Genomic DNA, 25880 nt, shown 5'->3' with positions numbered 1-25880 from the left:
AATCTACCAGGCAGGTATGTCTTGCTAACCATACAGTTAACTAGCCAACAAGATTTTTTAAGCGCACACTGATCCACACACACTTTTTCAGTGTCTATTGACTGTGATGTGATGAAACCACCTACCATGAAGCAATTCTGCAGCCATGTGCTTTCTAACTCAAGGACAGAGGAGAGGAATTGCAAGGCCTGCCAACAGAGAATGAAAAAGGCATTTTCTTTCTAAGACCTTAGCCATTCTATAAACATTTTTTTGCTGTTAGTAAAGATTTTCTTTGTGTGGGTTAGAAAATTATACATTGAACTGTAGATCTAGTATCTCAACCCTGAATGTTCTCCTCAGAGTGACAGATTGAGTCTCTAACTCATCTATTCATCCTCCCACACATCTAATAAACACTGTAATGTTGTCATCGGATACCTGAAGACACTGATTATAAATGTAGTGTACATGCATGCATTCAAATAGATTGTGTTGAACTTCTTTTCTAAATTCTGTCGCAGAATTGACGGTTCTCTGTGTTTTGTGGAGGAGCTTTAGGTTGGTAATGAATTAAAAAAATCACATCAAATATCCAAATGAGTAATTCACAGATAATGAGGTGTGAAATAAACATTGAATGCTTGAGTCATCCACAACCAGCATCACCACAAGTGCCAGTTTCCATACGGCGCATAAACATATGAGGTCGAGACGGCACATATGTGCTAGGATTTGACAAGGACAATATTTCTATGGTACTTACACAAACAGTATTACTTTTCTGCTTTTAAACCCTTTGGAATACTGAACCCCGTAGACTCTCATTGTAGATACATTGCTGTACACCATTTCAGACAAGTTGGAATTATTTAAGGTTCTTTACATTTGTTCATGCATTTGGCAGACAAAACCAAAGCAATGCATTTATTTATATTTTGTTTCAGTTCATGCATTCCCTGAAAAAAAAAAAAAAAACTTTGCTGTTGCTAGTGCCAAGTTGAACTGTTTGAGCTGTAGAGCGCTTCGGAAATGAGTTCGAAAACCTGGAAATGAGTTTTTAAGATCCAAAGTTTGTTTTTGTTTTTTGCTATTGATTTTTTTATTACATCCCTGGTTAACACAGGCTTAGAATATTTTCATGAAGCGGCTTCAAACAAGTGTCTAGATGGGACACCGAAAAGTTAAACTCATCTACTTATTACTCTCTTTCACAGCCTCACTGTGTTTATAATCACACTTAAGCAAACTATTACAGCACTAGGTTGGTGTGCATTGGCAGATTAGCAAATAAGCGATGCAACTTTAAAGTCTGAAAATGTATTACTAAATAATGTCATGTTCAATTCAAGTGGAGGCCCAAAAACTGTTTATTTAGTCACCAAACAAGCATAGATGAGTGTGAAGTTTGGCATTTTATTTATTTATTTTATTTTTTTCTGTTGGCTGCATGAACTATTGTAACTCAAACTTTCAGGGAATATTTATTTATTCATAATTTTTTCAAATATAGTGTAAAAGAGCTGTCAGAAGTTCAATAGTTACGGTGTTGAAGTCGTGACTGTGGTGTAGTTCATTTATATCCTATGTTTAGCTTTTTACTTCTGGTGATTGTATTTATTCTTCACCATTCGTAAAGGTTGAGTATGGTGAACAAATGTATAAGAGTCATAACATTTTGCTGCAATAATCTAAAAGCCAGTGGAGAATTCCTACTGGGTTTCCGTTGACTGTCAGCTTCCAGGTTGGCATAGAAAAATCATTGCCGCACTGCAGCTTAATGTGTTTTATACATAGAACATTCCTTTAGGTTCTGTTTATCAATCATGCAAGACTACTTTCCAGGTCTCCAAGCATGTTTTGAAATATATATATATATATATATATATATATATATATATATATATATATATATATATATATATATATATATATATATATAGCCAACATGACAGTATAGAGTAGAGGTGAAGAGCCACTTGGTTGGTAATAAATGTTAATTTTGGAAGCATCTATCCAGTACGTTGACATCGACCTTGCTTGTGACCTCAGTAAGAGAGGGACATAGAGGAATATTTTAGTTTAATACATGACAATTTCCTATTTTATCCTCTTTCTGTGGGACAGGAACAGCATCTGAGCAGGTCTCTGCATACGTTGAACCCTCTGGAAGAACTCTGGAGGAATTTTTCTTCCACATCAGAGATTGCTGGGATAAATTTGTGAACTGTTGAATCTCCTCATCTCTCGCAATCATCTCTGCATCTCTGCTAAAAATACGAGGCTGGAAATATCGTGAAGCCGGTTGTTTATCAGAGAGGATGGAAGATGATGAAAATAACTGCTTATTGAAAATGATTTCCTTTTCAAAGCAAGGCTCCTGATGATTAGTTTTATTTTGTTCCTACTGTAGCTCTAGGAGTCGTGGTCTTTTTCTTTTCAGAAAATAATTTTTATATGCCTCTATAAGGTTTATGTGAAAACCTCTCCCTAAATTATCATTTTGATAGCTCTCAGTTTAGTAAAATATATATCCATAATCTCTCTCTCTTTCTCTCTCTCACGCTGATGGATACAGCAGTCAGCAGTGGTGGGATGGAGGATATAGCTCAGCTAGCCTCCGTTAAGCCTCTTGTGATTTTTTGACTGGACAAAGTCCAGCTCAGCAGTGGCGGCAGAAAACTTCTGCTCTTTCCAGCCATTCCTGCTCCTTAACCCCTCCTCCAAGCAACCTCCTGGCCGATGCTGTGGTCATCATCCTCGCCTGCAGCCCAGAGCGCATCACTTCCCATCCTAATGCACCCAACCCTTTATTCCCTCCAAAATCCCGTGGTGAAATGGAACCGGAAAAAGTACCACTCAGCCATCCTTCCTAGCAAATCCTGCTTTGCTCTTCCTCTCCTTCACAGCCCCTGGCCGGCCGTAGAGGAGACGTAATGGAGAAACTCTTGAGTGACAGCGATGCTCCTTGCTCCTCCTCATTTAAACACCGACGATGAGGGCAATGTGTCTGTGGGGTGCTGGAAAAACACGTCTGTCACCTCCCCCTGGGCTCCGGGCCCCATAATTACATTTTCACAGGCATGTGAGCAGCTTTCTGTCAACGCCGTCAATCAGATTTGGATGGAATCCGCAAGAGGACAAATCATAGCTGAGGGAGGCCTGTGTCCTTGAGTTTAGATATAGTCCATATCTGAGGGAAATGTGGCTTAATGATGTTTAAAGAATAGTTCAGTGAAAAATGCACTCACCCTTATGTCATTCCAAATCTGTATGACTTGAAAAGATATTTTGAAGAATGTTCATGCTGACCTTTTCCTTACTATGAGAAAACCGAGAACTCTTCAAAAAGCAGTCTTAATACAATTTATGGACTATATTCAAAGTATTTCAAAACCATATAATAGGTTTGTGTGAAGACCAGACCAACATTTTAACCAGTTTTCATAAAAAATCTTTCAATCCATCACAGTTAGGCCAGCTCAGGAGTCTTTTTGATTGCAAGGAGCTCTAAATATCACTATCCCCTTTCAAGGGAAACATTTTTAAAGTCTAAAGACAGATATACTTATAAAAACCATTTACAGTGTTTGAAAAAAATAATAAATAATTGATTTAAAATTATGTAAGGCATACGTAAATTATATTATACAATTAGCCTTCGTTTTACTGACATTATGAATCCAATGCATATTACTGTATGACCATAGTGCTGTACAAACGGTAAGACAATGAGCAGGAGACAACATTTAAAAGGGATCATATCCATGTATCTAAATGCACCTTAAACTCCTTAAAAATAATCAAAATACATCTAAAGTAAGATCAGTATTTTTTTAAGGCTTTTAAACTGACCGAGTGTCGGTATGTCCCTAAAATATAGTTGCAGGCTCTTCCATAATTTAGAGGCAGTGACTGTAAATACGCAATCCCCTTAGATTTCATCTTAGACAGAGCAACAACAAGAAGTGTCTGTGATTGGGATTGTAGGGATATCATTGGCCTTTGTTCCTGGATTACATCATAAATGTAAAATGGAGCTAAACCATGTAGAGATTTGAAAACAAATAATAACATTTTATAGTTAATCCTAAAAGAAATGGGCAAACAATGCAATGCTTTTACCCTGGGGTAATAAGATCAAATTTACGAGTGCCTGAGAGCAATCTTGCAGACTCATTTTGGAGCATCTGTAATCTGTCTAAAATTTATTTTGAGGGAGTTGTAGTAATCTAATCTCGAGACGATGAACACATGAATAACTTTTTCCAAATCTTTCTGGGATAAAAGACTTAATCTTAGAGATCGCCCTCATTTTGAAAAAGCTCTTTATGATGATTTAATTTATCATTTAAGTTTGCTGTCAAAAATCATTCCAAATATTTTTTATATGATATTTCCTTAAAGGGCTCAGGGGACCCATCTTAATTTGAAATTCATTTTCAAGTTCAAAAAGGGACCAAAGAGAATCAATTCCGTTTTCGATTCATTTATGCTCAAAAAATTCTTGAACATCCATGCCTTCTCATCATTAAGACAAGCCAGCAATCTATCCATGGCAGTGTAGTCATTTTATTTAAACGGTACACACAACTGAGTATCGTCCGCGTAGCAGTGAAAGGACACACTGTATTTACGCATAATCGAACCTGAAGGGAGCATATAGAGTGAGAAGAGAAGTGGTGCTAAAACAGACCCTTGAGGAATAACACATGACAAGGGTGATGAAACTGGTGTACAGTCACCCAAATAAACAGAGAAACTCTTATTTAACAGATATGACTTAACCAATTTAAGGCATAAAAAGGTGATTGCTACAAATAAACTCACAATTATGACTTTGTTTCTCAGTATTACGAGTTTATTTTATACAATTGTAATAAATAAAAGTCAGAAATGAAAATTCTGAATTGAAAATTGTCACATTTATTTATTTATTTATTTATTTATTTATGTGTAAAGCTTCCATAATTTTAAATATATAAGCATGAAAAGAATGCAAGAAAGAAAAAAAAAAAACATTGAATTGAAATAAAGTATTTGTATTGTGATCTTCACAATAAATATTGCTCCCGGGCAGTTTTACAGTTATCTCTGTCAGTCCTACAAATCTTTTGATTTATTTTTTCCCTCTCAAATTTTCCACAGACCTCCTAAAACAATTGTGTGGCTCCACGAGTTCCCCAGACACCAGTCTGAAACCCCCTTGGCTGGACTTTCTTCAATATCATGTTGAAATTAAAGATGTTCAGGTCCAAATCCATTCTTTAATCCCCTCTAGACTTTTGGATTTCATCCAAAACCTCACTGCTGTAAAGCGGCTTGACTCTTCAGGTGAAAAACCAACCTTGACAACCCAACTGCTCACACTGATTGGTTAGGTGGAGAGTTGTCACCTGTCCAATCAAGTTCCAAGAGTGACTTGACAGAATCATATATTTGTATTAGGCCATGCAGTTCAAACACATCTGAGGGGCTTTGAACATCTGCATCTCCACGTTAAAAGCCACTGAGGTTGTGTTGCAGGTCTCTGTAATTTGTGCTCAGTATTAAATGCCACGCACCAGCAGTCCTCCTCCCAGAACATCTCCAGGGACTCTCCTTTGCATGTTTTGCAGAAAGTAGACTCCCTTTACATGCTTGGAGGAGTAACGGAGCTACAGAATATGATTGGAATATAAATGCATGTTCCCGGGGCTTTAAACATGTCACATTCTCTCAGGTGCCATGCAATATTCCATCCACAATATCAGGGAATATTGCATGCAAGTGAGCTCATATGGTACATTCGATCATTTGATGTGATATTTCCACAGTGTATTTATTGCTTAAACAATATATTATGAATCAAGACAATGTCAGACAAAATAAATTATGGGAGATCAGGTGTGTTTTTGCTACCAGTAAATAAGAATAATATTTATTATGATGCCATTATATCTTATAGTGAAACTGTCACACTAATAAAAAAAAAAGAAAAAAAAAAAGAAATGTTCCATATGTTTCATGACCATTCTTTCTGCACAGTTCAGTGCACATGTACACATGTAAAAACATGCAAGCTCAAACCCTTACAGATGCTTTTTATTTCATTTCCTGTCTTGGGTCTGTGTTCATATGTATTGAGGTAAAGAGCTAAATATTTCTTGCAGGCGGGTTTATTTGGGTGAGGGATTGACACCGTGAAATTGCATGCAGTAGTGAGAATGAGAGCTCACTTAAGGGTGCCAGAAACAGAGATGTGGGAGAGGGTGGGGCCAGGGACCGAGAGCCAGGGGCCACTGAGGTGTGACCGGGTCCTGCCATGCCATCAAAACCAGTGCCAGAAAATACTAACAATATTCCACAATGCTGCTGAGTCGAGTGATGCACTAAAACCACCGTTTTTTTTTGTTTTTTGTTTTTTTTGTTTTTTTTTATACAGTGGCCAGTTAAATGTGTAAACATTCTGAGTCTACATTTGGATTAGTCTATCTATTTACTTAGAATTCAAAAACCCAGCAAAATGTATTGTTGCCGTTGTTGGGAAATGCTTGCGTATACAAGCTGAATGAAAAGTCATTTAAAGATCCTAAAACCGTATATTTACAGACACAAACCCAGAGTTGTGAAATATAATCACATGATTGTGCTATATACATACATCTTGCAACTAGAAGAAGAAAAGTTGCAATTGTGAAATAAAACTTTTTAATTATATATATATATATATATATATATATATATATATATATATATATATATATATATATATATATATATATATATATATATTCTGTGGCAGAAACGAACAAACAAAAATGATGAAGATGTAAACTCAGAATTCTAAGGAAAATAGTCTGAGTTACGAGTTATACTAAGAAATCTGATTTTATTATGATTTTAAATCTCACAATTCTCAAGAAAAAGTAAAAATGGTACAACATAAACTCAAATTTGCCACAAAAAAAAAAATGCAACTTGAAACTCTTTTTTTTTTTTAATTGCATTGGGTGAAGTGAAAATAAAACCTTCACAGCAAATGTAATTTAGCAGCAACAACAACAACTATTAATATTAATAATAATAAACTATATTATATAACAACATAGAAATTCAAAATTGAGAACATAATAAATATAAAATACCTGACAATTATAAACCTTCAATCCACCTTTTCCATGTCCACAGGCATCTAAGATCATAAATTGCTCAATTTTTCTCTAGCTCAGTTTTTGCTCCACAGCACTAATGCCTTTCCATTTTATTCTCGAGTCTTTTTCTCATTTCTTACCACCTTTGTGCTGTTTCATTTAGGGGTCGGACCCATTCTGTGAGGGACGCGATTGCAGCCCTTGCTGAAGTGCTCTGGGATCACCTAATGAATTGTCACCCGTTTTAACATGAAATCATATGAAAGTGAACCCAGAGGCCATTACAGCACTTAATGTGAATCTAGTGCCCTCACCCTACAGTTCCACAGCAATCCATCCATCTTTTTCATCTTTGTTTTGAAGAAGCTCTCTCTCTCTGTCTCTCTCTCTCTCTCTCACACACACACACACACACTCTCTCTCTCTCTCTCTCTCTCTCTCACACACACACACACACTCTCTCTCTCTCCATCTCTCTCTCTCTTTCTCTCGAGGCTGAGCCCTAAAGCTTGTTCATGGCTGCTGAAATGCAGAGGACATTCAAACTCTTTATCACAGTCTTATTTAATTATTAGTCTTCAGATGAGGTAGCAGATGGGTGCAATTTCCTAATTGGATTTATGTAACTGTCTAATCAAAATTGAATCACTCAGTGATACGCCGCATGCACGACCTTCACGTCAACTTTGTTATATCTGCAGCACTAACTGATGAGCTATTAACTGAAAAGCTGATACTTTTTTCCACCACTTGCCCTCAAGAAACGGTTAGAACTAGCAGAAGATGATGCTATCTGAATTATCTTTGTTCCATGCAACACTTTTAAAGTCGGAATACGCTCTTGATGAACTGAACAAAGAAAAAAAAAATAGTTTTTAGTGACGGAATGTGCCTTAAAAAAAGAGAGATACAATAAAACAAGACTGTCAAACAGATTGTTTTGGATTATACAATGAACAAATGTTTGGGGTCAGAAAGATTTTAAATATTTTTAAAAGAAACTTATTTTGCTCAGTAATGCTGCATTTTTTTAATTAAAATTACAGTAAAAACAGTAATAGTGTTTTTTGTTTGTTTTGTTTTTTTGGCATATTTACCAAAATATAATATATTTTTATGGATATCTTCCATGGATATGAATACTGTATATTATAGTTAACTTGTCTTGAATACATTATATGTAATTAATAGTGATTAATTTTATGAAGTTATCAGGAATTGACTGATCCTTCCAATTTCAATGGTATTTAATTTACTTCTATATATATACATTCTAATTTAATTAATTAGATGTGGGAGGAACACACAAAGAACATTCGCATTAATGAGTATTACACTCTAAACATGATTTCATGTATCCGGTGCAAACTAAATTATTAAAGGAGATATGCACAATTATTATCCCATTAGCACTCTCCTGTCTCCTGAGGCAATCATCTGCAATTTTCATGCCAAAAATAAATAAATAAACAAAGAAATGGCCAAAGAGGGTTGTTGTCCCAAGCAGCAACCTGAAATCACACATGCATTTGAGATATGAGTAACAGGCAGTTGAGATATATTTCCTTCCATCAGAACCTGTCATTATTTTCCTTCACGGCACACAAGATGATGGTGTAGCATAAACTCTGCTGATGAAGTCCTGAGAGCTTTATGATTTATATCATGCAATTATATTGCATTGCAGGCACATGTCCCTCACTGAAAATCTAATTGCTTGCTTACAGAGATTACAAAACTGATGTTAATATTATTAAATGTTTCTAAGCATAATAAACTTGCATCAGTTTTAATGACTCAAATAGTTGGTGCACACCTCAGCTGCAGGAGTATTTGAACTCTGTTTGTGTAGCCAGTGCCTTGAACAGCATTATTGATTGTGTACCATGTAAAATAGAAACAGGTAAACTCCATCCATCACCCAGCGATGGCTAGTAACATGCATCTATTTATTGATTCTGGAAGAGCAATCAAATGGGAAGAGTATTGCATTGAGTATTGCCTGGCTGGAAATGCTAGGCCTGTATGACGGCTTGACAGTTTAATTGACTGATTATTCCAGAGGAGTTGTTTTTAAGGCGGCGTGGTCAATCCTCACAGCACTGTCGGTCGAAACTTAATGGGTCAAGATGTGGAAAACGGATTAAATTACACGCTGGCGACATTGTGGCCCTCATAACAGCTGTCATAATCCATCTCATATCCATTATAACCAATCAGATTGCTAACTTGGAGATTTATGGATAGATTTATAGAACTAGTGAGCATTATTGATTACCGGCAAACACTGAATGTATCAAATGTAGCATAAAAGCCCAAAATGAATATTTATCTGTAATTTGGAAGTCAGACGTACTTTAAGTCAATACTTAAACATATAAAAAAAAGTGCTGATTCTGTTCACTCCCAGTGTTGGAAATGGTGAAACTATACTGCTATTGGTCTTGACTACTGAAAGGTATGGTGACAACACTACTCTCTGATCTGTTATATGAGCCTGTAATCAATAACTGTACAAAATATGATGCAATAACAAAATGCATTTTCCAAGCCGACAAGATTATCTCATTGTGAATGATTGAGATTGGATTCTTTTCAACACTTATCTCTGCAGTAGGCTTGCAAACGGAGACCCAATTATATTTGTTAAAAAAGGGTTGGTTCTCACACATGCATGCAATGTGAATGGATAACAGGACAAAAACACATTTTCCTGAGGTTCTGTTCACAAACGCTGATCTACAGCACAAAAGCAGAAAGCACAGTTGAGGGAAATGACTTCATGAGATGATTGTTTTTTAGTGAATCAAAAGAATACAGTGCATCCAGAGTCACTTTTTCTTAGGGTGTTTGGTTCACTTGAAATGAACCCTGGTGTGATTGCACTCTTAGAATAAGTGTGAACTATCTGGACACTTGCAAACAAATTATTGTGCTAACCCTAACCCTAACCCTAACCCTAAATATGAACGCAAGGACCAAGCACACTAAAAAGGCTAAAATTAGTAATAGCACATTTTTTTTCTTTTCTTCTTTTTCTTCTTCTTGTAATAGTCATAATGTTTTCCATTACAGTTCAATACAAGGGTCTGAACCACATCTCTTTGCCACAGATCTACAGGAATTCCTGCTGCTTCTTTGACACATTTCAGAAATTGTGAGCTGTTCGTAAATTTTTCACAAGGTGGCTTATTCGTACGAATTCGTACGACCACACTCGTACAAATTCATACGATTGTTGCCAAATCGTACGTATTTTACGAATTGCACAATTCGTATGAATTTGTACGAATGACCTACACCTAACCCTGCCCCTAAACCTAACCGTCACTGGGGTTTAGACAAATCATATAAAATCGTACGAGGTCGTACAAATTCGTACGAATAAGCCACCTCGTAAAACAAGTACGAATTGGCCGTGAGATAGTGTTGAATCATTCAGCGTTGAATCATTCTTATATGTGGATTAGCTCAGTTATTATTAATTATCAAATCTTTGAGCTTATAATTATCAAAGTTTGGAAATGATTGATTGATTGATTGATTGATTGATTGATTGATTGATTGATTGATTGATTGAAAACCATGCAATTTTTTTTTTAATGATTCTTAGATTTTAGAATTTTTGAATTAAATATACAATTTCACATTTCTTTTTCAAATCTTTAAACAACCAGGTCCCATTATAATCCCATATAAGAGAATCAAAAATTACTTGTAGTGCCTAGAACAAATCGCCTATATTAAGACGATCGGGCCTTAACTGTGATAGGTCTGAGACTTTGGAATGAGTTGCCAAAAATGTTATCTTCAAATAATAAAATGTTAATGTAACTTGATAATAACAATGATAATAATAATTAAAAAATAAAAAAAGTAACAATTAGAACCATAACCGTTGCTATTTGTCTGATTCCCATCCCAACTCTGTATTGTGCGTTGAAAAGATCAGCATGTCAGTCATCCATCTCCCCATCAGCAGCCGCTCAGCCTCCAGCACTGGAGATGGAGCACGGGTGCAGTGAGGTCACTGCCTTCATGTTTTCATTCCCAATCCCTCCATCCCTGATTCTGCTACTCCCCGGTTCCTTATTTCCCATTATAAGCTCTCGAGTTCTCGCTGGAGCTCCGACATTCTTCCATCCGTCGTCTCTCGTTCCATCACACGAGGGTCAGGCCACAGGTCCCATATAACAGAGCAGAGCCGCTCTTACAGCATTTTCTTGTGCTCTGTGTGAAGTTATTGTGTGGAGCTCTTTTTTCCCTGAGGGAGAGTCGCACAATTTACTTTACTCAACGCACACCTTATTGTATCATACTGTGGCCCTGTACAATCAAGAGAAAGGTCAAGCTCTTGGTCACACATTCACAAACTTTCATACAAACACCCAAAGATACTATAGACGGTTTTGTATAACACTTTATTTTATGCCATGCTCCACATGAAGCCAGAAAAGAGAGCACTCTTGGGGGAGTTGAAATTCCCAACTTCAAAGAAATCAGTCCATCAGATGTCATGGACAAATATAAACAAAACAAGACGGTGCCATGACTCACAAAAGACCATTTCATTTAGCGATCCACTGATGCACAACCACTTCTTCTAAATATTATATCTTCCCTTTTGCGTTTAACTTTCTCATAATGACTTCATAGGCATGTGAGTCGCTGCCATCTTGGAAATAATGATAAATGGTGAATCTCACTGAAGTTGGGGATGATTTCCGACTGCGAAGCTCATTCCAGCATGAGGTGGTTAAGAATTAGGAGTTTAATAGGGGTGCGGCTTTGTGATAAGGGTTATGTCATACATTCATGAACAATTTCGCCATCTTGTTCAAATTAGTATGACTTCTCATAGGATCAGGTTTGCTCAAATAAACAGAGCAATGTTTGAGTTTGCATTTACACTTCTTGGGATTTCAGCCAATGGTTACAGGACACACTTCCACTTTAATATGGATACAATAGTTGAAGGGAACGTTAAAGGTGAAAAATTCCATAATATGTTTTCAGATATTTAAGAAACATGCTAACTATACTTATTTATCTAAAAAAAAACAATGCTACAATCAGTTATTCTCCTTTGAAAATGTGCGTTCCGGGCTGGAATGTCTGTCGCTGTTTTGGTTTGTGAAGCCTGCCCACTGCCAGTTTACCCAAATGTATTTGTATTGTAATTGTATTTATTGGATTGCCAGTTGGCAGAAAACACAGCATATTTAATTTAATTTGTCAAGTGTGCTCATTCCTGTTTGTGTCATCAATCTGGCAACCCGTGTGTGTCAAGTATGAGGAGGAAGGGCCAGATGAAAAAAACACCTCTCCAATTTTTGAATTTGGACTGCAATATCTAGTTCAACCACTCGGTGTCAATGCATACAGCACATTTAAATTCTATAACATATGGAAGCCCGTTTTTGCCACTCAAAACCATGAGATATAACCTTGCAATTGTTTATAAATCTGAGTTTATAGCTCACAATTCTGTCTTCATAGCTAACAACTGTTTGCCAATTTCCATAAAGTAATAATTGTGGCATATTAATTGCCAATTGTGAGAAAAAAAGTCAGAAGTGTAAGATAAGAAAGAATTGTGAGACAAACTCACAGTTGTGAAGAAAAAAAAATTGTATATCTTTATTTTTATTTTTTATTTGGAATTTATTGGATAGTAACTTAAAGGGCTTGGTGGAAACAAAATTAACAACTTATTAAGCCACCGATGTAATGGTAGCAGGGACATATCTTTTTTTCTGAATTGTGTTGTGCATCAAAGTTAAACAGATTAAAGAAATAAAGGGTTTTGGTTCTGTCCATTGGTTGCTGACTGGATGGAGGCAGATCTGAAAGTGATTTGCAAAGGATTGTAAGAAAGGGGCAAGATTTAAGAAACTTTTATTGAAAGGAGAAAAAAAAAACTTTTGAAATATTATGCATGCACCAATGAACTGAGAAAAAAACCTGCTTAAACAAAAGGAGAGGAATTCATTTTCATAGCATTTGAAAAACGTACGTACGCTTTCTCCTCTAACCTTCCTGTTCTGCCCCAGTGAACAAAAGCCCCTCAAATCAAGACTACACCAGATCTTTACAAATACTCAAAGGATTAATTTAACACCAGGCTGAGATAGCAGACGGCAACAAGAGAGAAAACGTCTCTTTGGTTAGATTAATTGCTCAGTCATTCCAGGAAGACTCAGATTATGGGATTTTATAACATGAAGATTTTCGTCAGAGGAGCTTTGGTTGATCTTTTTATTCCTTCACTCTGGCAGTGACATGAATATGCCTTCACGTCTACTTGCATACATAAATGCATAAATACCCAGAGTTCAACAGTGACAAGCTTTATTTCCAAAACCAGGTGGTATAGAAAGATAATCTCATAAAATGAAAGCCAAAAGGAATCACTTAAGTGTTAAACCTTACATTAATAAACAGCTACAGCTATGAAGTGACAAGAAGAGAACTGGACTGGATAAGGATTTAATTAATGAAAACTCAACAAGACATCTTTGGCAGTTACCTGAATAAATAAGTGTGTGCATGTTTTGAAATGTGTCAGGTTTCCAAAACAAATTAATACTACTTTGTGTACAGTGTCTATAAACTTTAATTAAAGAGAAGAATCAAATTACCAACTACATGAAATGAGAATAATTGTGAGCAATATTCTGTTGATCAATTTAGTTTTTTGATAAGATGTGAGAAACAAGAATTCCCTCAATGCAAGTGGGAGATTATTACGAGAACAAAACATGGTGCAGATTTTGCATTCGTTCTTTTGTTGTTTAGCGCAGTTCAAAGAAAGCATTTCCATTTCAAAAGAGTTTGAAATGTGCGTTACACCACAACAACACAAAGGGAAAAAGCAATGTTCTTTTCAACATATTTAAGACAGCCATAAGTTAAAATAAAGAAATGGGCTTGTTTGAAAAAAATGTATAAAATAAAATAAACGTACATATATTAATTTAAAAATTAAATGTAACCCTTGGAAAAAGTTGTGTCAGTTCAGATTAAAGTCTCTCTACACATGTGGCCAATCACAAATCTCTGTTTGTGGTCAGGAACAATTGAGTGGGATATTAGCATAGGAGAGCCAAATACCTCCGAGGTTTTGTGGACAAAAAAATAAAATAAGTCTGTTATTTAAAAAATCCAAACTCATTTAGTTTTATTTCATTTTCCATGTGTTCTAATGGCCACTGATCCGGTCTTGCATCAAACCTGCTGTTATTGTACACCCATATGTTTCCAGAAACCAGCTGTACTTATGTTAAACAGAAAAGAAGTCATCTTTACTGGGTCAGACTGATATCATAGCTTTTGAGGACAATGGTGATTACACATCCTGAAGAACAAAGATGTAGGGATTTATGGGAAACCCCAAAGGGGAATTTCACCGTTAGCCAAAAGCCAGCGCCAAACAAGCTGTCTGCCTGACAAAACAGGTCAAAAACAGAAAGAAAGAAATCTGGCTCCATCCATCGAAGCCCTGATATAGATTTACTACAGGCCAACTGAAAACTGGATCACATCTACTTTTGACAGCATATGTTTGGATGCTAGGTTTTCCTGAAAATCTGAAAAACACAACATTTTTAGGGGACTTGTATATGCATACAGTAAATACAATATTTTTAAATAATGTAGCTCATCTTTTCTAGGTAACTTGGACCAGAGTGAATCATATAATATAAGGATGATGGAAACCGCGCATGTTCCAAGACATAAGGTGTAGTGCAACACACTAAAGAATTTGCCACTTTTCATTTAGAATTGTATAAATGTCAATTCAGTTAAGACACAAACACATAACGTATATGCATAAAGTTGTAGCATAACCTTTCATATTATACTCCACTTATGCGCATGAGGATGGTTACATCCATGAATAACATACTTATAGTAGTCAATGAACAAAAAAATGTTAAGAGAATGTATTTAAACATTTTAAATCTTACAGACTTCACCCTTAAGACACACATGATGGAGTAATGCTGTACAGTACTCCTAATAAAGTATGAAGCGGTGTTTGTCAAATGAACAGCTACCCGTGGTGAGTCTGTGGACCACTTGGGTCCATCTGGCCTCTGGTTTACAGAGACTCCTGAGACCCACGGATGTCTGGGGTGGACAGATATATAACTAGGCCAGGAGTGAGGCTGAACACAGAGGTTAAATTCAGTGACATTTTGCCACAATTTCACAGTGCATTTGGATAGGAACCAGCTGCAATCCTTATCTGTGTGATGCAGCCCACATGTGTGGAGTATTTCTCTCTGTGGACCAACTGGCAATCTTCACACCCTCCTTTTTAAGGTTCATTGAGTGCGACCTCTTCTTCTCACCCTTGCTACTGCACACCCTCAGAGAAACACACATGAGTTTACCCTCACGTGAAGCTTTATAAAGTGGGATGGAACGAGTTAAAAGAAGTAACCTTATGCAAATGGAAACCACTTTCACGTCTTCACAGCGAGGTCCTGAACAGGTTCAAACCATTCCAGGTGACTCTCGTCAGGACCTATGACCTCAAAAGCAAGGAATCATTGAGAAAAGGTGGGGTGGGTAGACAAACCAAAGGGAAAGAAGAAAGCGAGTGAGAAACATGTGGGTCATTAGCGTGTAGCCGGACTGCATCAGTGCATCTGCTTTTCATATCAACACACTTGCAAGTCTCAGAGGAGACCTCAGGTTAAGACCACAGAATATACATGTGGAATCAAATCCTCATATTGACAGCACCGGTCTGCTATTGATTCTGGAGACCACAGAGGTTTATGGGATGTTATGGGGCCGTTGTGGAAAGGCGATTTAGGCTCAGCACATAAACACTACGGTGTGAATAACGACGAAGCATCTCGTAGTCCCAGACACGTTTACGGGCCCCGCGGGGTCATCGAACTCTTACTGTGCGCTCTGTTAAAAAGATGGAGTCAAGAGGGATATTACGCCACGTGCAGAGAATACCGTAGAATGATGGAAGTGCATATAACCATGGCAACATGTAGATTTGTGCCACGTTGTTGTTTTGTTGCTGTGCTCGTGCTGCACAATGGGATATAATTTCATACCAAAGCAATAAGCATGCTATATGCAGTGACGAGAGAATCCAGGGAAGACACATTGTCATATGAGATTAAACAATGGTTGTGACTTCCTCACTGTATGAAAGACTATGGGAATCCTGGATGCTCACAAATACAATGGAATAAAGAGAGAAATGTTGGTGGCATGAACACAGAACAAATAGCACTTGAGAAAAAAAAAAAGATTAACAAAAAAAGGGGGCTTTAGAACTCAAACTGAGCTCGTTTTGTGTGTGCATGTTATTATATTAGTATTTTATTTATTTATTTTGTCCGTTTATATAAGATTTGATATTTTTTACAATGTACGATGAATCTTCACCTTGTAACAAATTGTAGGAATGGATAACAATTATGTTTGGAAAATAATGCATCAGTATCTTTTCAGTAAACCCCAACACTCTGTGTACAAATTTTGATATGATTTTGAATTTGGGAAATAGTCACCGCACAAGTCAGGTGGGAGAGGCCAAAATGACCATTATGAATGGTTTAAATATATTTGTTGTATTTAAACCTGTTTCATGCTAAAAGTTCTGCACATTTTAGAGTTATTCTTCTAAAGAACATTGAATTTGTGCATCATGGTACTGGAACGCTAGTCTGTATCCTATTTGTGGAGAGTGTGTCTCAAAAGTGAGCAGCACAAAGCACAGATTCACAGTGATCCAGACAACAGATGGTTCGGTGTGGCGTGGGTTCACTCAGAGGGGAGGATTTGAGTTCAGACTCGGTACACGACCGCTCTGTGGTCCAGGCATGGGGCCGCTGTGACTGGGTATGTGTTGTGCCAATCTACACCTGAACCCCACACAGAGTAACCCTGCTGAGCTGGGACAGGTTATGCTCTCCATTCCTGCCTTTCACTGGCGTTTGCCTACCCCACTTCCTGCTGCTTTCCTTCAGGTTTTCTTGACATGACCCATGTCTATCTTTAGACACACACACACACATAGGCCTCCCTTTTTTCAGCAGAAAAACTCTTGCCAATTTCTCTTAGAAACAGGGTGAGAGCCAAAATTCCTAAAGCCGCTCTCACCCGGACCTGAACTTCATAAATTCCAGCATTGTCTTTATCTGCATCAAAGTCATTACACTTCCCATTAGAGCACTTGCCAGCCATGTCACAACCATCATTAAAATGATATATGGGATCAGAAATAGATTAAACCGAGGGAGGAAAACGGATGCATATTTCTTCCGATTTCTTTTTCTGTTCTCTTGCACTCCTAAAATGTGCTCGCCATACCAGGAGAACAAAGGTTAAAATCCTCTCCTGCTCAGCATCCGGTATTTTTCTCTTATCATCTTTGGCACTTAAGCTCAAAGTTTGCCAAATAGATCATCAGAGAGTTATGAATCACTATTTTTTCATGGTTGCTTTTTTAGTGTGTGTGTGTGTGTGTGCAAAATTTGATTTTGATTCGAATGCAATGAAATGTGAGCTGTATTTGGGTCAGTGACACAATGCTCATTATTTTGTCCAGATCTAGTCCGTATTCATTAAAACATTAAAGTTGCACAGTGCATTTTTTTTTTAATAAACACAGTTTAAATAATGAGTGGGTACAATATGTTTTGGGACTTACTACCACGTCATAAAATTGTGCTGAACTCTAATAGGCCTATGATGGTTTCACTACATGACGTTTTTATCAAATCAGTTTATTTTTTATTTTTTTATAATAATAATGATTATTGATACCTTTTCCTAAGTAAAAATTATTACAGTTAAAGCATGCTCATCATGAATTGCATTTTTATGTATTTAAATAATAATAATAATAATAATAATAATTAATAATAAAACGCTTATATATTCAAATATTACATATATTTACTTGATGGTTAAGCACTCGAGTCTTTTTTTAAATAAAGGCAAACAAAACCATTTACTGTAAAGAGAATGGAGAAACTTTTTATTGAATATAGATTTGATATGTACAGAGAAGCTTTATATTTTGACACATCAGGTAAAAACTTTGTGTAAAAACCATTTTCACTGTGTATACAGGAATCAAAGTCCATAGTACCTACGACGTACACAGATGACAAAATGTCATACAAATACATTAAATTGTGCAGATTAGTCTTTGCTTTCTTTTAACGATTAAAACAAATGCAATCCTAAGCCTAAGGAATACAATAATTTCATATTGAAAATATGTGCATTTGGCGACATGTTAAACTTTGAACTGACAAACACAATCCCTCTTCACAGGCACTTCCCAACAAAAGTGTCTCGTGTATACAATGTGATATAAAATAGTAAATAAGCAGCCAGCACCCAAAAAAAAAAAAAAGGTTAAATAAAATAATATGAAAAACGCTGCTGTTCTGGAAATATCAGAAGCACATCATGCTGTACCACACAACCCCGAACTATTTTTGGAGGAAGTACCAAAGTCCGAGAAGAATAAAACAGATATACTGAACATTTTCCACAATGAATGGATCCGAGACAAAGCGAGACGCCAGGAAGAGACTTGGAGGAAACTACATCGGTCGATGGGCCTGGCTTTCCCTTTGTGTAAGCTTATTGAGCTCTTTTAGCTTTAGCTCTGAAAAATGTGGCCAAGTGTTTCATGTGTCTGCCAAGATACAGTTCATAGACAAGAGAGAGTCCTGTTACAGGCACTGGCAATATACAATCCCACGCAAAACCCACACACACGGACACATATCACGAAACATACAGCACACATCAAGTCACATGATGTTTGCTAGAGTGGTTTGGATTTTTGAATGAATGGTTAAAAGGCAGCTGGATTTAAAGGGACAGTCATGGAAAAAAAATACTTTTCTCATTCATGATGATGATTTGAAGAATGGACTTTCTTTTTTTATGTAACTGAAACAAACTGGCAAGCTGAAAAAAAAAGTACATAGTCAAGTTTTATCATAGAAGTCAAGTGGACAACTTGACATGTCTTTTGAGAGAAAAGCATGGACTACACTTTGTGTTCTACAGAAAGTAAGGCAAACAGGTTTGGTACGAAATGGGAAAGATAAGATATTCATTACTAGGTGATCTGCTTCTTTAAACAGGTTATGGATTTTATCCGAGGCTACTGCGGCTTGAACTGTAACCTGAACTTTGTTATAGTGGAACATGTGCGATTAAAATTAAAAACTAAAGTGTTGAACAAAACTAGTCTCTGCCTGAATCTTTGAAACCAAAGATAGTTTGTGTGAAGGCAAAGGTCAGAGTCACACCCACTGGGAAAAACAGTAACACACAAGCACACTGCCTTGATAGGAACATGGGTGTTGAGAGTGGAAGAGAGCGCTGTTCATTCACTCCCCTCCACCTACAACTCCTGCCAGCACCGAGACTCGAACCTGCAACCTTCAGGTTACAAGTTCAACTCTCTAACCATTAAGCCACAACTGCCCCATCTTTCTATCAACATCGTCTTTCATTAAAATGTAAACACATGCTCCACTTTTAAAATGATTTTCCATTTTAGATGACATCATCAATCCCTCTTTTTTTTAAGCCCCTCCCCTCCTACCACTTGTCATATAATATATTTTTTTTCACAATCACACAATTTCCTGATGAAAGAAAATTATTTTTTATCTCATTAGCTATGTTTCCATCCAAATTTGCCAAATTTTCTTATGCACAAAATTAGAATATTGCATAAAACATTCGCAAATAAAACACTGCTTTCATCAATGAAAGTTGCTGCAACCAGGGAAACATACATCATAAATTACTTACGACTCAGAGCATGCAGACGAATTGCGATAACAAACGTCTCGATGCTATCTTGCTTAGGGATACCTGATGTTTTAGAACACAGTCATGTGAGGCACTTTCATTGTTCCAAATAATATTGATGGCAGAGTTTGGTTCAGGCTTTTCAGAATGACTAAAACAACATTAGAGATGGTATGTGATGAGAACGGTGTGCAGGTTAGTTCAGTTCTGCAATCACATGCACTGTTGAGGCAAAGCCTCATGAGTTTTTTTTTAAGTGTGCTTCAGAATTTATTTGTTAAATGTATTTCCATCTTAGTCTATGAGCATAGACTCTTATATAATAAAGAAATCATACCCTTTTTATGCACATTTTTACAATTTATGTTGGTGTTTACATGCAGAGTTTCTTTTTTATTGATTTTACAAAATAGGTGGATGAAACCATAGCTATTGAATAACATTGCTTCATGTTGACTTAAAAAACTGTTCTATTTTCTGTTAGGTACTGTAGCACCAAACCGAATCCTTTGCTCTTCTGGAAGTAGTTTAAACAAGTTACAACAAATTCCTAATTACTGAATTTCTGTACATTTACAGTATTTTACATTTACCATCTTAGTAGTGGAGGAACAGAGGCCACTAAATCAAGAAAAAAGCAGACGAATCAATTACGAAGTGGGTGGAGATGGGAGTACATGGGCACAAGAACACACTCGCCCTGAACACCTACTGTACACCTACACCCGCAAAACTCTCACTAGCCTAACGCATCAAAAATCTCATTCTCAGAGAAAATAATGTGGATGTATCTAAATTGTAAAATATGGGAACAGATTCTTAACTTGTTTCTACAGTACATATTAAAAAAATGTCATGAGCAGGGCTATAGGCATGGAAATGTTATAATAAAAAAGAAAAAAAAAACTAATTTAGAAACTAGAAACTAGCTTCACCTTATTGCTAAATATTGCTTTTTTTATTTAGATTTTATGGTGAAATATGACCTAGAAATATTTCTGACAAGTGTAGTGAAATTACCCCAACTACTTGTTTTTTCTCAGCACACTTGACAAAAACATGATATCTAGGTCACAATATGGTGGAAACAATCATGTATCAAAGCCTCGGGCGACTGTCATGTGATTGTCAAGAGTACCTAGTGCCATAACGTCAATGAATTAGGCAAACACATAAACATTTGTCAAAAGTAAGAATGGGAGATGGATAGTTGACAAAGATCTTCAGTGTGTACAAAGATTTCATACTAGAGGACAAAAACAACAACTTGGCAACCCTCAGAAAAACCTCCAAAACCAATCCTCCATGCAGTCTCCATGTTACTGCCCTGTCTCTTTCCATTCAATATTATTGCTGTCATACAGTTTTTCCTACAATTTTGATCTCTGGTCTCAGGAGTAGAAGGGGCGGCCCTTCTCAGGGGTCTGTAGACGGTTGAGCCGGGCGAGTTGGGTGGGCGAGGGTGGCACGTCTTGTCGGTATGGGCCTTTGGGTGGGGTTTGGATTGAGGTTGGTGTCTCCTCCATAGTAGGTAGCTTGGATTTTGCCTCTTGCTCCTTTCGTCTCTGTTCCTGTCTCAGGAGCTCTTGGGTCTCCAGGAGGACGCGAGCATTCAGGCCCGTGGCAGTGGCGGCACCCAGGTAACCGTTGGTAGTGCGGGATCCCTGGTAGCTGGAATAGCGCGGGTTCTCTTTGGTGGACTGAAAGACCTCGCCGGGAGGATAGACTTTATCCCAAGAGTCTTGAGACATGGTGCTAGGGTTTTTACGAGGTTGTCTGTGAGGAAAAGAGAAAGAAAGGTAACACTTTATTCTGATGGTCCCTTTCGAACATTTGTTGACAATAAGTAACTTTGCACTAGTGCTGACAAACGATTAATCGCAATTAATCACATCCAAAATAAAAGTTTGGTAACACTTTAGTATAGGGTCCAATTCACACTAATAACTAGTTGCTTATTAGCATGTCTATTATTAACATATTGGCTGTTTATTAGTACGTATCAAGTACATATAATGCATGACATCCACAATCCTACCCAATACCCTAAACTTAACAACTACCTTATAAACTATTAATAAGCAGCAAATAAGGAGTTAATTGAGGCAAAAGTCATAGTTAATGGTTAGTTAATAGTGAGAATTGGACCCTAAAATAAAGTGTGACCAAAAGTTTTTATTGTGTGTACTGTGTATATTTATTATGCATATATAAATACCCATACATACATACATACATTATATATTTAGAAAATATTTACATGTATATAGTCATATTATTATAATGTATATTAAATATAAATATATTTAATATATAAACATAATATATTTTTCTTAAATATATGCATGCATGTGTGTATTTATATATATGTAATGAATACACACAGAACACACACATATATCATGTAAACAAAAAATACATATTATATAACAAAAAAAAAAAAAACTGGCATTTTGATTGTGTGCTCGCGATGAGTTTGTGAGCTTTAGGACGGGACCTCGATACTGTGGCTCCACTTTATGAATGCAAATGACATTTTGGCTCCTTTTTTCTACAGTGGAAGGAAATAGGGATGTGTTACCCAACATTTTTACAGTCTATAGTAAAGTAAAGTAGCAAACACCTACAACATGCTATAGCATTTTGGTGTCAAGTTGGCCAAGACAAGCGCCATTCACATGTTCTCCAGAAAATGTAAAAATCTAGTTCAGTGCTGCACAAGAAGAGTTAAACACTCAGTTTGAGACCAGCTAGCATACTTAACATCAAGAAAGGAAATAACAGGTTCCTTCAATGTCCACCCATATTGGCCAATCAACTACTAGACATCTGACAGACCCGTCAGCGTCAGATCCGTTTCTTGCCTAAAGGAACGAGGGAAGAATCTCCAACCTACAAATTTCTTTGTCAGCGTGGTGGCCATTGTGAGGGGTGTCCACTCAGACTGTGTCCATCTTCTCTCTGCTCTGTTATTAGGATCCATTAAGTGGGAATGTGAAGTAGCTAGTGTGCCACATCCCATCGCCTCATGGCTAAATGAAGCCCCACTCACACCTCAGTGGCTGTGCACACTTAAAAGCATGCAAGTATGTTCACACCAAACTTATTTTGGGATTTACACAAGAAAGGAGTGCTTTCAAAAGAAGGCACACAAATGTTGTAATAGTGTCCAGAATTCAGAATGTGCTGGTGAAATAAGGGGAGTTTACATTTTTTTTGTCACTAGAAAGATATTGGGGTGATTGCAAGGTGATTGTTTACTTGACCAAGTCTAAAAAAAAGTGTCTATATCATTACAGTCCTTAGAAATGGCTTTGGGTCTCCTTTTCAATATAAGTCACCAGTTTTATTGATCACTAGGTCACAATTGTAAATGGAATTGCTAAGAAATGTAATAGCACACCTCTCCTCAACAAGCCACATGATTTGATGTGTAATTCATGTTTGCACCAGAAAGAGTGTGTAACAAATTACACACCAAAATGTAATACTTATGCTTTGAGGTTTAGAACAAACCCCTAATGTTTAGTATGAACGAATACAATAGTCATTTTGGCCTAGCAAAGCAATACTGAATCACAGAGTTGCATGCACTATGGACATTTTGTTTGGAAATTAAATAAAATCAGTGGGGTTTGAAAATGAATACAGATTACAATTCAGGACAGATTGTGTGAAGCATATCATTTAAAGTCAAAGGCCATGATCATAGTATTTTCTAATGCATAGAAAGTTAAATTGACTGGATGCCAATAAAACTGTGTTGATTACAGTGCATTGTTGAATTTCATACTAAGAGTAGATCCCAGCAGAACATGGAAAAACTAAGAGAAGCACATGATACTTCTCACAAGAAGCAATGGTGTTAGGAAGGGAGAGAGAGAAGAAGAAGAAAAAAAACAATCTTCATGCACTTACAGTGACGTCTACTTATTATTGATACTATTCAGAAAAAGGTGACTAATTATCACCTTGAAACACACCTTATATATAAAAACAAGCAGCTAGAAGCAAAACTCATCACAGCATTAACACATCAATATTAATTCAATACTGTATATACAATACATTTTAAGAACGATAATTAAAGTAGTTAATTATCCTATAGTAGTCCTATCAAGTTTAACATAGCAACAGATCAACTATCAGGATTTGGGGCGGGGCTTTCTGTCTGTTCAGGGAGAATATCTGGGAAACCTTTTTGAAAACAGTCATTATTTTTTTGCAATTCTGATGCCGGTGGAACAAAAACTGCACAATTTGCATGTTAATAAAGTGATGTGAAATAAATAATAAGCATACCTCTTTGGCAATGTCATATAACAGCACAGCTAAAAACATTAATGACATTTTATTGTTTTGTAAGAGCTAGTGTGTGAGAAACAGCTGGTGTGCATCACAGTTTATCAAAAGAACAACAGCTATGCACACAGAGAACAACATTATCTCAACACCTTGAGTAATGTTTTCTATTTGTTAACAGAAAGCAGAACGAGAGGCTGGGACGCGGGACCCTTCTCTTATCTCTGGGAGTGTTGCCTTATTATATTGTGCAGCTGTTGCATGAAGTTGCGCTCTGTTTCACATGACTTCCATTACTGCTAATCAGCATACACTTTGTTTATCTGACATTTTTTGTTCCTCCCTTTCTTCCTGTCTAATCCACCTCTCAAAAAAGTATCCCTTCATTAGCCAAGTGCTAAATCTGTATCTACAGTGTAAACACACAGTTGGATCCCTGTTAAAGCTTGCTTATAATCCACAGTCTGTTGATTAATCCACGTTGTGTTATCATTGGTGGAGGGATGGCATTCCAGGAAGTCTTTACATTACTAATGAGTGCGCATCTCTGCCGGGTCCTCCAGTGTCAAAGCTCCACCAGGAACCAGATGACCGATTCCTTGCAAAGCTGGTGTTTTTGTCTAAAGTTCACTTAATATAGACAAGGACACTGACGATGCTTAAAACAGTGGGAAATAGTGGAAGCTGATTGGTTAAATTGTCCACAGAGTGTAGTAGTGAATATCAACCTCTATATTGACCCTAGGACTCTGTCTACTGTCTTGGGAAAGAGAAGGGAAATAAAGAAGGATGAATCTGGGATTTCTTATGCAAGTTGTCCCTCCATTCTGTGGTGTGCACAGGGCTTTGTCATTGCTTGAGGGAGGACTAATTCTGTAATTGTACATATCCTGGTTACACTGCTCCCAAAGCCAATAAAAACAAGCACCAAGCATGTTAGACCACACAGACTTTAGACATTTCCCAATTATTCCAGTTCAGAATACCCACATAACACAATCTTTTACTGAGGCAAACCGAATGGAATAAAAATAAAAATAACACATTTATTTTTTCATTCATTTTTTTCATTTCTGTACTGTTAAGACTTGAAAAATAAATGATAAATGTAAGCAATAAAGGTGAGGAACTTTTTTTTTTTTTTTTACTTATTCTTTTCTAATTTAATGTATCTTTTAAAGGTTAATGTCTCATTTAAATCCCATTTAAAGTATAATGGTTTCCACAGACAAAATGTGTTTTTGCCTATATTCTCAACACCCATTAATTAATTCATTCAATGAATAAACTGATAAATAAATAAATAAAAACACTTAAATGGTCAAATCATTGTTTTTTTATGTTATTAACATGGTAATTTTATTTTATTTTATTTTATTTTATTTACTGGCAATGTCGAATTTTCATATTTTTCTTATATGCTATTTGATTGATCTCTTTTCTTTTCTTTTCTTTGCATTTTCTTTGTATTTTCTTTGTATTATTATTTTCCAAGATTATATGATGAACAAAATAACTGAAGAATAGCATTTAATGCATTCTTGGTGAATGAATGTATCAATATATTTTTATTTTATTTTATTTTATTTACTGGCAATGTAGAATTTTCAGCATCATTACTCCAATCTTCAGTGTGACATG

The 25880-nt window shown here is 36.5% G+C and overlaps 1 protein-coding gene across 3 annotated transcripts in view; it reads right to left on the bottom strand.

The window, feature by feature from the left end:
• Positions 1–18107: 18107 nt before the first annotated feature.
• Positions 18108–25880, bottom strand: part of LOC113042226 (partitioning defective 3 homolog) — a 407940-nt gene continuing 400167 nt past the window's right edge. For all 3 annotated transcript variants that reach the window (XM_026200884.1, XM_026200885.1, XM_026200886.1), the window contains one exon: positions 18108–21713. In XM_026200884.1, the coding sequence (XP_026056669.1) occupies positions 21329–21713 (385 nt within the window). In that variant the 3' untranslated portion in view covers positions 18108–21328. The remainder of the gene's footprint in view (positions 21714–25880) is intronic.

Source organism: Carassius auratus, chromosome 24, assembly GCF_003368295.1.
Source record: "Carassius auratus strain Wakin chromosome 24, ASM336829v1, whole genome shotgun sequence".
NCBI classification, from domain to species: Eukaryota; Metazoa; Chordata; class Actinopteri; order Cypriniformes; family Cyprinidae; genus Carassius; species Carassius auratus.
This window is presented reverse-complemented; position numbering and strand designations above follow the sequence as displayed.